The following is a 13,386-nucleotide window of genomic DNA, read 5'->3' on the forward strand; positions in this document are numbered from 1 at the left end:
ATAATTATATTAAATTTAATTTTTAATAAGATACTTCAATTTTCAAGAGGACTGGGAACTTCAAAAATAAAAAAAACCAAGCCAATCTCGTTTCATTTCAAAATGAGTAAAAACGGTCCTTAAGCAAAAGGACTATTGGAAAAACATGACATCTATTTGGCTTACACTTGAAATTATGTTCCCATACAAAGTCTGCAAGATCAGGTTTCAAAACTCTCCTGCACCTTCTTCCCTCTTGCTTGGATGGGAGACACCTGCTATCTCACCAGGTCTTGAAGATGGGACTTTGGGCTTTTTGTTTTACAAGACAAGTCAAACAATATTCAAGTGATGAAGTCCAGAAATGACGCTTAGAAATGTTAAAGTGTGCAGCCTTCCCCAGAAACAGCTTCCTGCAGGAGAAGCAGACATACCCTGGCTGGGGCTCACCTTGGGAGTGCTGCTCCTGTCCCCCGGCCCTGGGGATTGGCTGCCGTCACTGTTCCAGCCGGCTTCCTGAAAGATGTCAGGACTCTGCAGACGCACCTGGCGGGACACGACGAGGTGAACACGCCTTTCACTGGCCTGGGTGAGAAGACACAGATATTAGCCACTCTCAGAGCTTCCATCCAAAGGGTCCAGCACCAGGGGCTTATCAAGATGTGAGTTTTATTCTACCCTTTTTACGAAAAAAAAAAAAAAGGTATCTACCATTTCTCATGGCAATGCCCATTTTGTAATTTGACAAGAACGTGAGAATTATTTCCTTTATCTTGAAATCAAGAAGTGACACCTGCTTCAAGGGAAAAACTAGGGAAGGTTTGACTGATGCAACAGTTTTTGAAAAGATATCATCAAACTTCGTTATTTTTAAGGGATGGCTCCATTGCATATAAGCCACATCTGAAGGACTTTTCAGATTGAACAGAGTATACAGTGTAAAGTAGTAGCCCAGTCTAAAACTCAGACTGAAGGTAAATAGTATAGAAAAAGGAGTAGAGTTGGTGGCAGCAGCACTACCACTATAGGAGGAGAAATCCTGCATCTACGGTGCTAAACATGTAGTAGACATGGGAAAGGATGAACACTTTAGAAATACAGGGATGACTTAATAGGTTCAAATACAGCCTCTTCAAGGGCCTTTGCCTTGATCCTTTATTTTTTTATGGGACTATCGTTAATTCTGACTACTATTCCTCTGTGCTATGTACATTGATGCTTGCACAGAACATTCCAAATAGCAAATATATTGCTTACTGCGGAGGTCCATTATTCCTCACCATAAATTTACAAACTGGCTTCCTGCCACAGATGAATTTCACGTCTGTTTGAGAACATTACTCATTTTTCCAGAACTGCTGACTACTGAGCATCCAGATCCTCAAGGCAGACAGAAGAGATCTTAGCCCTGTGAAAAGTACGTCAACAAAGCACCCCGATGGCCCAGAGTTGATTAGAAAGATCCCCAAGAAAGACTACATTTGGGGACAAGGTGGAGAAGGGCGAAGTAAGTTTTTGCAGTCCCTCTCTTCATCCCATCCCCTGACCGCTTACCAGAGCGCAGAGATAGACATCGGCTGGCCTGCCTTCTTCCTTTACAGGTATGGCAATCACACCACGGGAAAATTAGGCCATGAAGGAGGACCATGTTTTTAAAACCTTAAGCAACCAGAACCCCATTGATGAAATCAGATTCCCAGGATTGTCCAACAATTAGCCAGCCCAATCCTTTGTGATTTTGCATCCTTATATTAATAAACATTTCTTCTCAGAGCTCTCTTGAAACTTAGGCATCATCCCCTAGGTAACTGTAAATCAGATGAAAATTTAAAAACCATCTCTCAAGCACATTAAGAGTGTCGGTCAATGATGGGCCAGTCAAGTTGATTCGCCCTGCAACTCTGTAATCACAAAAATCCTACCGAACAGGCCCCGAAAAGCAAGTTCAAGTCTTTCACTCACGTTCTTTCACATAAAGCCCTGTCATCCCTTTGGCTGGTCTACGCAATCATCATTTACATACCTTTCCTCTGTTCATTTGCCTATCTTGAATTCCTTGTTGGTTCTTATCACATATAAAACTTGCATCAGAACGAAAATAACAAGCTCCGGAAACAATAAGGAAGCAAGCTGACATGAAGAACTATGAGATTGGCCAACTAAACTCCATTCTTAGAGGAGTATTTTGTAATAGTGTTTCTTTCTTTATACTGTAAGCCTCGCTTATCCCGAGGAGGTTATCTCTAGGAACTTTCTGAAGCAAAAATGACTAAGAGATAAGCGGCAAACACTCCAGTCAAAACTCCAACTGCCATGCCCAGAGTTGCTCCTTATCTTCAGGGAAACTCCGATGTTGTGAAGGATCTCAGCGGGGGATTTGTCTTGGGCCTGCACATGGTATCATGTTATCATGTTCGCTTGGCCCATGAGCAATTACATGACCTAGGCATCTCGGAAGAGTTGAGAAAATCTGAGACTTCTATATCGAATCGACTTGCCAGGAGAAATTCAAAATGCCAAGGAGCAGCCTGCAAGAACCGTTTAATTCACATTTTCAAACCCAAATTTCTCACCGGGGTTTCAAATGCCGACTTTGGTAGTAAGCTGCTGGCAGGAACAACACTCCAATGAATAACCCGGGGATCAATTTTCTTGGACATACGTTCTCTGCAAGGCTGGATCTGTGGCTCTTACCAGCCACCTTACAAATTGCTCTCGGGGAGACGGTGCTGGATTTGCTTTCTTTCCCAGTGTTTGAAGCTGTAAGGTGGAAAATAGGCTAATGTGTTTGTACTGGCTCTAGCCCTCAGGAGCAGCTGGATTTAGTGTCGAGAAACAGCTCTTAGAACCAGTGAGTCCTTCTTTCTGTGGGTGTAAGCCTGGTGTGAAGGTGAAGCGTGAGCAGGGGGGTGAGGGGAGACGGAACAGCAGAAATTTTTTATTGCGTGCCCGCATCACATGTGCCAGAAAGGTGGCGCAGCAGATCTGTCGCTTTCAATACCATGCTCAGAGGAAGAGCATGCTACAGGGAGGTGTAGGATAGCCTCTCGCGTGCATCTCTTGGAGAGTTGCAATTTGGGCCAAAGCAGTGTTTAACTCCTAAGATTGTGGATATCTTGAGTAGCAAGTAAGGCCAGAGGACAATCCTTTTCAGGTGAAGTTTCCTCTCTCCTCTCTCCCTTAAATATCCTCAGTTTTGATCCAGAAAGACTCTGGACGTGGTGGTTACAAGTTGCATAGTCTCACTGCTTATACCTATTCTTTCTCTCCGTAGAGCCCACTCATTAAACTCCCTCTCTCCTTTCTATGGGTTAAGGGAAGCACTTCCGACGGCTTTCTCCCCCGGGGACCTTAGCTTGTTGGCAGCCGTTCTGTCTCCATGGCTGACATGTGCCAGGCACTTCACAACGAGCCGTGGGGACATGGGGCTTACGGGACCATCAGGAGCAGGTGCCAGGAAAGAGATATGGGTTCCACACATAAGAGTCTCTAGGGGTGGGACTAATTACTTCCAGCAAAAGGAATAAGAAAAAAATCTAATATTCAGAGAAAACCAAAGAATTAAAATGGAGTAGCATTTATCATGGGAAGGCTTGTCTTCTTGGGTCATGTTTGAAGGATTATTTTTCTTTGCTCTTTTGAGACTTGGCTCAAGACTGCCAATAATATTTCCATGACAGGACTAAGCAGGGGCCACAAAAGGGAACCATAGTCTAAAGCAGCCTCATTTAGATGCAGCCTGTTTAAAAATCATAAAATCCCACCTCTTGTAACTGGAAGGAGTTGTCTGAAAGTGCCACACTGACATCTTGCAGGGCAGGCATCTTGTAGGGTCATGTTCAGCCTTTTCCAGGCAATCCCTACAAAAGCCACTGTGGCTGGTAAGAAGTGTTCACCGTGTCAGGATCCAACACAGGTCAGAAACTTCACAGAGTAGAGAAATGGAAAGTCAAAGACGCCACCACACAAAGCAGGAGAGGCATTTTGCAGAGCTCTACATTGGAGCCGAGGGCGTCTTTCTACTATTCCAGCACTGCATGGGTCCACGCAATGGCAGAGCCAGCCAGCGACAACTAGGGCAAACCAGGAGTAGATAGGGTACCTGTACTTCAAGGTGTGACCTTCTCACCTAGCCCAGGGCTTCACCTATTCATTGTGAAAGAGGACTGAGTTAAACGAAATGCATTACAGCATTTGCTGCTTAAAAAAAAAAAAAGAAAAAAAAAAGGACACACACACACATACACGAATATGCTTAAATAAAATGGTTTTTAACATTCTAAAGACCCAAAACAGGGAATCTCCAAGCTGTTAGGCATCCAAACGACTGCTCAGAGCATGAGACCCTATATACACAACCCTTACAACATTGATATGGGTCCTCAGGCGACCCATGCTTGACTGGGAGCCCTTGTTACAGAGACAACTGAGAGCTACAGTTGCATTTATAATAAATAAGCTTGTCTCAAATTAGTGTTCCACCAAGAAAGGTTTTCATGAACATTGCTTTAAAAATAATTCAGCCTGGATCTGCATTCCCCACTAGTTTCTTTTCCCAGGATCCCAGAGTGAGATAGTCTAGCTTTAGTGTTCAGTGTATAGTTGTAGGGATGGGCTTTTTCCATGCTGTTTGGGGTTGCCCCATCTTAGCTTCCCTTCCACCAACTGCTCACATAGCCTTGCCAGTTCATCTATCTTGCGTTCACAGTGCCCTGGGGAAATTGTGGAGCACTGGTTTCCACATCATTGAAAAGTCACATATATGGAAGAGAGGTCAGACATCATCTAATCCAACATTCTCTCTGTAACCCAGGTTTCAGTTCCCCCTACAAAATCCTTGCCGTGTTGTCTCCCAGCTCCCGCCCCAGTGCCTCCAACGACCGTGAGCTCACTGTGTCCCATGCAGCATGGGCCATTCTTGGCGCTAATTAGAAAGTTTGTCCTTAGGCTGAATTAAATGTGCCATTTTCTTGCTTGCCCATCGGCTCCACTCATGCTCTCCTGGGCAGCCCAAAATCAATTTCCATGTGACAATCTTATTTGAAGATAGGGGTTTACTGTTCTCCCTCAGCTCTTCTCCTTTCCAGGTCAAATATTTCTACTTTCTTAAATATTTCATATGTTTTCTTTCTTTTAAAAAAAAATATTTTATTTATGTATTTGACAGGGAGAGAGAGAGAAGAGAGAGAGAGAGCATGATCACAAGCAGGGGAGCATCAGACAGAGGGAGAAGCAGGCTCCCAGTTGAGCAGGGAGTCCAACACAGGACTTGATCCCGGAACCCTGGGATTATGACCTGAGCCGAAGGCAGATGCTTAACTGACTCAACCACCCAAGCGCCCTAATATTTCATGTTTTCAAGTGATCTCAAGAGTTCGATGAACTCTGGACCCACTCTAATAAAGTTGAGCAGGTGTGTGTGTGTATAGAATCAGATCCAGAAGACCCAATACAGAGTAGTATTTTTGCTGATGGACCAGCTGTACCCAGGACCTCAGGGATGGAGTTTCCGTTTTGCCATGTCTTGTGTGCCTAGGGGATTAGCTCTGTGAAGCCAAGGACTGCATAGATGTCTGTCTTCATTATTCCTGATTAGTGAAAAGATGACAGGGAGGTTCCCAGGCCTTCACTAAAGGACGCATTACATCAGTACGGCCTAGCTCCGACATCATGTATGGCATCGACCGTACATGGCAATCAGAACCGTTACCATTTGCAATGATAGAAAAATACCAAAGTCATCAATCATCTGCTGACCTGGCGACACGCTACACAATGGGGTGCAGAAACAAAGTCCTTGCCCTAACCCCCCCTCTTCCAGTGAGCAAGAGAAATTGAGAAAAATCCCTCTCGCTGAGCAAAAAGTTGGGGGCTTCAAAAATAGAACTCCAGAACAAGTTAATGGAGAGAGGGTTTTTTTTTTTTTTTTTTTGAGAGTTTCTATAAAATGAGCTTGGTGAAAGCAAACCTGGTGTGTGCCGATTTGTGCACCACTGCAACGTTAGCACCTAGTATAACGCCTGGCACATTTTTAAAAAGAATTCAAGAATATCTTCAGCAGCTACTTTAGTGAGCAAAGAGCAACCAGAGTCTAGCCAAAGAAAAAGGAAATTTAAGAGGCGTTGAGGAAAAGTGATGAATAGGACCTTAGGATTTCACCAGGATAGAAAAAGATTTGAGACAGAAATTCTGTCGATTTTTCCCTCTTGACTGTCACTCCATTCGCCCATGTGCTCCCAGAGGCACATCTTTTAAGTGTTAAGATGTTAATGATGACAGGTTGATATACGCAGGGTCCTATGGATGTCAGTGACAAGGTCAAAATAAGAATTTCGTTCTTGAGTTCTCGTGGCTGTTGATTGCTCAGTCAGCGGAATGGCCCACATCCCTTGGCTCAAACGTCATATCTTTTATGGTATCTAGAAGTGACTCTCATGGTTCATTCTGTTCCGTGGTGTTAAAAAAAATGCAACATGGGGGATCTATTGAGTTGGAGGAAGGGCAGTGAAGCCTCAAGTTTCCCTAAAAAAAAGTTAAAAAATTCCCTAATATTTGCAGTGTGTAGCTGTGCATGAGATTCGCTCACAAAATTCTAAGAAGCTGTACAGTGTCCCAAGCCATGCTTTATCATGAACGCATGAAATTTAGAGCCTTATAGAAAAATCATCTGGGCTTTGAGAATTCAGCTCAAGAAGACTGTTCTTACATCTATGTATTCTTCAGCCTTTGTATTAAATTTATTACAATGCCATGTTAATAAAATTGGTCTAAATGGGGGATTTGACTCGGTATTAGCTGTGCTGATTTGTAAAAAGCACATTGATCTATCAGGTCTTATTTCACTGGCAGTTCTTACTGGCTCCAGGGGACAAGATTTCTGTCTGTTTTCCAGTTGTGCAGAACTCATGAGCTGGAATCACGTGTTCAGAACAAATGTAGGTAATACGAGGAGTTCGTTATTTACTTTCTGGCTCTGTCTAGAGCCTCTCACATTCTTTTGAAAAGTTCGAAGAGCCTGGATGTTGGTTGTTCTTTGATAAAAATAACTTCTCATTGAAATATTAATTCATGCAAAGGGGAAAAAATAATCCTACATATGCAAGTATTAGTGAAAATCTATGTTATTATCACTTCTATGGATGGCTTTGAATTTATGTTTCTGCATCTGCCTCAAGTCTGGGAGTGGCCTAGGGGGAAAAAAAAGGCATAGAAAAGAGACTCAAATTTGAAATCCAAAATTACTTTCTTCACTTATTAACTGTATATATTTGAACTCCCAAATACATCTGAACTCCCTGCTCCAGAATTGCAGATAGATGAGAACATCTCAAAATAGGCATACCTGTCAGCATAAATCATTTGCACACTGATGTGTGGGGAGGGAGAAGCAATCTCCATGATAGGGGGGTGGAGAGCCCTTTCTTCCCTTGAGTCTCAATCTTTGGTCTGTATTTTGTGGTTCTCTGGTTTTAGGTAGGACACCAGGCAGTGTCACTAAGCTGCCTCTTTCCTCCAGTTATTCTAGACATGGTGCTCAAAAAAAAAAAAAGTCAAGAAATTGACAATGGAGAAAAATAAAGTCAATAAAGTTAATTGGAGTCAACTACTCTGTATTCGAAGCTTCTGTCTCCTTAGGGTTTCTCCTTCTGGAGGAGTCCGACTCACTCCTGGGGGCTGGCACCCAGGGCTGCTGAGTAAGTGGGGGTAGGACTCCACATATGTAAGTTGGTCAAATTTAAAACAGTTGTGGCTTCTCTGTAATAGCTTTTCCCTGAAATAATGGAGAAAAAGGCAAAAGTGTGGTACTGTGGGAGAAAACATGACCAAAAAGACATGTTGTCTGGGAATTTCTTTCTAAGGCAAGTATGATTCATGGAGGAGATACACGAGGGCCAGGCAGCCAAGGATTGGTGGGTAACTTGACTCTCCACCTTTGAAGGGTATTAAGTTTAATTCCCGCAGCCTGGTGTGTGTTACAAGTATCACATAAATAAAATCAACGCTTGAGATTGCTTAACTGGATTTTCCCAGCACTCTACTTTTTCCATTTCTTTTCTAGCTAGCTTTGCCCAAGCCTTTAAAAGATTTTTTCCCCCCTTTTCTGCTTATAAAGTACGTTGGCTTTGTTTAGTAAGCAGAAGACTCTTTTAGGAAGTCCCACTATTAGGCAAGATTTTACTTCATAAATTTACATTCTCTGGGAAATTTTTCCCCCTCTTCTGCTATTAATCTAAAAAAAGTAGAATGCCACATGTAATCAAAAGTTGTCCAAGTGGTATGAGTAAGGGAGGTTTTCTGATGCCTATTGTGAGGTGTAGTGGGCAGCTTATCTCTAGAACATGAGCTGACCTGCAGGGGGAGTTGACAAACACAATAGGGGAAAAAAGTTGATGATGGCCTAAAAGTCTAGTTCCAAAGGAGGGGGAAAAAAATCATGCATAGGGGGTTTGTTCATGACAAGAACGATGATTCTTCCTTTTCCATGGGTGAATGTTTTCATAAAATGTCTATTTTCTGTTCTCATCCGTTGACATATACAAGTTAGAACCACCTGCTAAATGCTGACTTGATTGTATTTGAGATCAGAGACCAGAATATATTCCAAGCTCTGCAAGGCCAGAAACTGTGCCCATCTTGTTTACCACTGTGTCACACACTTGTTGGCACCTAGAAGGTGCTCAACCAATAATAACTGAATGAAGTCAAGAGGAAAAGATGTAGAAATTCCATCTTGGGGACAAACAGCATGTAAAAGTCGATTTGGTGTTTGTTCTTTGGCAAATGGTTTGATGATGAAAAATCCCTAAGAGATGGAATTAATGCATAAATTTTATCTTCTGTATATTTACATTTTTATAATTTGGCTCAACGCACTCATTCAACAAACATTTATTGAGTGGCTGTTCTTGCCAGACATTTCTCTAAGTGCTTGAGTCACAATACTCTACTGTATTATTCTGCACTAGGCCAACAGGTAATAAAGTAATTCGCTGGTAGGAAAAAATAAAGCATATTCCATAAAGGATGTAGAGCTGGGATGGAGAAGCTATCTTAAGTGGGATTGTTGGTGAAGGCCTCTCTGAGGTGACGTTTGAGGATACCCGTATGAAGCATGGCAGTAAGATATTTGGAAGATTCTTCTAGTCAGAGGGATAGCAAGAACATCAACCTTGAGGTGAAAGAGCTCTTGAAATGTTTGAGGAGTAGTAGCAAGAGGGTACTGTGACTGAGCATGCTAAGACAAGAGCGAGAATACTAGAAATCCTCTACTTTGCTTACAAAATGAAGTTGGAAAAATAACTAAAGGTCAAATTACATATGGCTCTGAAGGCCACTGCTAATATTTGGAGATTTTAATCTAGGTGTCTTGGGAAGCATCGGAGAGCTGAGTGTGGGAGTGACAGGATAGGACTGATTTTGTAGAGTGGCTGTCTAACTGCCTCGTAGAGAGCAGAGGTAGGAAGTCATGTGCGGAGGCAAGGAGGCCAGTTGGGAGGGCTCTCGCAGAGACCGTGCTGGTGGTAGCATGGCTCATGGATGCCATGGAGGTAGTGAGAAATGGATTCCAAAAAGAGCATGTTGAAGAAAGTGAGAAAATCTTCTGGCCCAAATAGCTGCATAAATTGTGCCATTCCTAGAGACTGGAAGAGGATGGAAACCTGGAAAGGGCAGGTTTGACAAGGAGTAGAGAGAAGTCAAGGATTTGGTTTTAGATATGAAGTTTGAAGTTTGAATATTTGAAAATATTCACATGGAGATACCAAGTAGGGAGTTGGTTACACGAGTATGGTGTTCAGAGAAGTTAAAGCCGGGCATGCGGGTTTGGGAATGCATGGCATCAACTCAAGAGGGGAAATGCCTCATAACTCTTGATTTTCTTCTCCACCTGCTCCACAGACTATGGCCTCAGGGCCTGTTAGGCAGATAAACATCCATCACGTTAAGCATCACCTCAAGAGTGGGACAGCCCATGTGCTTCCTATCCTGGTGGACAGAGGACGTAGGGTAAGTCTCCTTGCACTCTTTGCCTCAGGCCATCCACACCTAAAAGGACAGTAGCACACACTCCTTGGTTCTCCTTGGGAAGAAGGAGAAGATACCACACACACGACAATGAAGAGACTTGTGAACACCTGCAGGAACTCCATGGCCGGAACCCAGGGTAGGGAGTTTTGTGTGTGTGCGTAAGCGACCAAGTTCTCGAAAGTACTCTATGTCTTCTGATTATCATCCTCCGCGGAGCTTGGTACAAGGTTTAGTCAACTACTGCTGCTGACTCGCTGTCTCTTCTTGAAGTATTAATACTTTAATTGGAAGCTGACGTGGTGTGCCGGGTAATTGCAAACGCTTCATACGATAAGGCCTCTAATCGGGCCCCTCCCCTATCAGCTTTCTACTACCTCTAGAGAGATCTAGAAAATCATGTCACTTCCTTTCTTAAACCCTTCCAGGGACACCCCCATGGCCTTGAGGATAAAGTCTGAGCTTCTTAGAGTGGCTAATAAAACTCCGCAGGATCTGGTCCTTGCCTCCCAACCCTGCCTTGCTACGGCTGCTTTTTATAATAGACACCACGCTCCAGGTATTAATGCTTTTCCAGACCACCTTCCAGGGAAATGTTCCTTTGTGGTGTATTGCCTTAAAATGACCCTCCCTGCCTTGTCTACCTAGAGAATTTCTACTGATTCCTCAAAGCCCCAAGTTCAAGATATTTTCCTGTAAAGAATTCCTAGGCCCATGCAAGAAAAATCTCTCCATCTGAAACAACATTATAGTACTAACATATCCTATGGCAATTATTTACAGAAAGTCCATCCCCTGTACTAGATTTGGGCTCCTTCGAGAGAGCAGCCTAAGAGGCCACCATCTCTATGTTCTCTGTACCTGACACCGTGGCTGGCTGAGTAGCAGAAACTTAATACATCTTGGCTAAAGGGAGTGAATAAATGAATTAGAGTACAAGAGCCCACAACAAAGCCTGTCCTAAGAATAAAGATGGCAGCTCATTAAATGTTGGAAAAACATGGTGACCTAGCCAAAGACAACAAGACCCAGGCTAGGGCTTGATGATGCTATGCCAGTCAGGAAAGTGAATTCATTTGAACCAATGTCAGGCTATCGGGAACATCACTTGTATGCCTCTCTTTCTAGGGCCCTTCTGATAGATTCATACTTGAGTTCCCATGGGCTTTCCAAGAAGGCTGGACTCAGCCATTGAGAGGAGGCTCAGCCTTAGCCAATCCCACAGTGGTCTCCATCCACAGGATTCCTGGAGGGCACATGGCACTGCTTCTTATGGGAGTTAGTACCCCTAGGTGTCTTGGAAGTGTCCAGAATGGATGTGAATGACCCCTGGGTCTGCAAATAACAGACTGGGTCCAAGGATGACACAACGCTGCTGATCTTAAGTGACCTTCACCTGGTTAGGTTACAACCCCTACGTGGGCAGTCAGATCGGATGGCTGGCAACACTGAGGGAATGGCCATGGGCCTGAGACACATCTTTTGCTGGAGTAATGTTCCTACCTGGCCCTTCAGTCTTGACTCCTGGGAAGGGGGCCACTGCATGTCACACACGGTCGTCAGAGGGCGGGTAGGTCAGGGTAACGAGCATCCCACTTACGCTGACAGGTGCTAACCAGGATCTTGGCAATGACCCGTGACTCACCTGAATCAGGTGAGCCGCACTTTCTGGGCTGCCATACCGAAGGTCGTGTCCGTTGATGGCCAACACACGGTCGTTCTCCTCCAGCTGACCATGTCTGTCCGCCACACCGCCGTCCAACACGTTGAAGATGTACACCCCGGGCTCATCCACCCTACGCACCAGTTTTATTCCCAGCTGCTCCTCGGGGCTGCTCTTGTTGAGAATCACATGAAAGGTGTCACTGCGGGGCCCGTAGGCATCCAGGGCCTGTCCGCTGCTCCGGCTCTGGAACTTCTGCTCACGCAGCACCGTGAGCCGCAGCACCTGGCACGGCTGCCGCAGGAGGTGCAGGGCATAGTTGTGAGGTACGTTGCTGATGTCCATCCCGTTGACCTGGATGGGGAGGCGGACAGTGGGGGGGACCCGAAGCTAGAGCCAATCAGCCAGCCCCACCTGCCACAACAACCCTTCCTGCAAGGCCCGGCCCCACAGCATCAGCAGGACCCCTCCTGAAAGACCCCTCTGGTTTGTCACCTTCTCCTCTGTCCAAATATTCCAAAGACCCCTCCCCGCCCATCTTCCAACAGGACTTCTAACCCCACTTTCCTCCTGTTCCCTGCACCTTCTGCTGGCCTCTCCCTCTTCAGCCTGTCCCTGCACATGCCCCAGGTGTATTTACGCAGTCCCAGCCCTCCTTTCTGTTGCTTGCCCAACTTGGTGTTCAGGGAAGGGGCTCGGGGTGGGGAGTGGATAGAAAAAAAGAAAGAAAAAGGAAAAGGCAAAAGAAGAAAATTTCCCATTGAAGGTCAAATGGTTACACGAAAATGCTGTTCAGATTAAACTGAGCTGACACTTTCTTCCCCAAAACCTCCAGGTGAATTTTTCTCCTGGGGTCATCTCTCTGCTGGAACTTCCGGGCCCTGCCACTGCACATGTGTGCGCGTGCAAGCGTGTGTGTGCAGGTATGTGCGTGCATGGGTGCATGTGTGTGGTCTGAAGCTTGTTGCTGCCTATGAGGTCTTTTGCCCATGTTCTCAACAAAAAAGGGAAAAAAAAAATCTCTGTATAGTTTCAAGCAAACTGATAGGCATGAGCTCCCAGGCCCTCTTACTGAAAGGCTGGATCACTTTATTATGCTACTTACACGTCCTCGGGCTCGGCCCTCTAATTTGTGCCTCATTAATTATCTGCGGGGCTGATGCCCCATGGGGCTTTCTGGTTTTAATTACTCTGGCTAAGCAGGCCCAGCCGGAAGGCTCAGCCCCTAGCGGGAGTCACTGCTTCGCAAGGAAACCATCTCGCAGCAGCCCCACACTCTGCGCTGGGTCTGCAGGACCGGGGCCCCACAGGAGAGAGACAGCCTTCTTGAACTTCTGTGGTTGGGTCGGATTTCTTGTACTTGCAGCCAATTGATAGAGGAGGCTCAGAGTGAGATTTTAAGAGGTCTCCCTGCAGGACATCATTTTTTTTTTTTTTCTGCCTCTCCAGGGATGGATGAAGGCTCGCGTGCACAGACAAGCCTCACCACTTGTATCCAAGCACAGGTGAGCTTAAAGCCCTTGCTCCACTCTGTCATGTATCCTGTGTCTCATTTCCCCCATCACACCCAGGCCGGGGTCATCTGCAGGACAGTCCTGGCAGCCCTTGGCCTGCAAGGGCCACCTGAAGGCCCTAAGAATCAGAATGTCTTATGTGACCCTCCCGGGCAGAACAACTCCCTCCCTCTGGAGGGAAGCCACGTAGAGTCCACTGACTGCACT

General features: G+C 45.1%; 1 protein-coding gene across 5 annotated transcripts in view; it reads right to left on the reverse strand.

The window, feature by feature from the left end:
* LNX1 (ligand of numb-protein X 1) overlaps positions 1-13,386 on the reverse strand; it is a 174,143-nt gene that overhangs the window by 15,520 nt on the left and 145,237 nt on the right. For all 5 annotated transcript variants that reach the window (XM_072775044.1, XM_072775045.1, XM_072775043.1 and 2 more), the window contains 2 exons: positions 11,648-12,019; positions 430-564 (listed from right to left, as the gene is read on the reverse strand). In XM_072775044.1, the coding sequence (XP_072631145.1) occupies positions 430-564; positions 11,648-12,019 (507 nt within the window). The remainder of the gene's footprint in view (positions 1-429; positions 565-11,647; positions 12,020-13,386) is intronic.

This window comes from Canis lupus, chromosome 14, assembly GCF_048164855.1.
Source record: "Canis lupus baileyi chromosome 14, mCanLup2.hap1, whole genome shotgun sequence".
In the NCBI taxonomy this organism is placed as follows: Eukaryota; Metazoa; Chordata; class Mammalia; order Carnivora; family Canidae; genus Canis; species Canis lupus.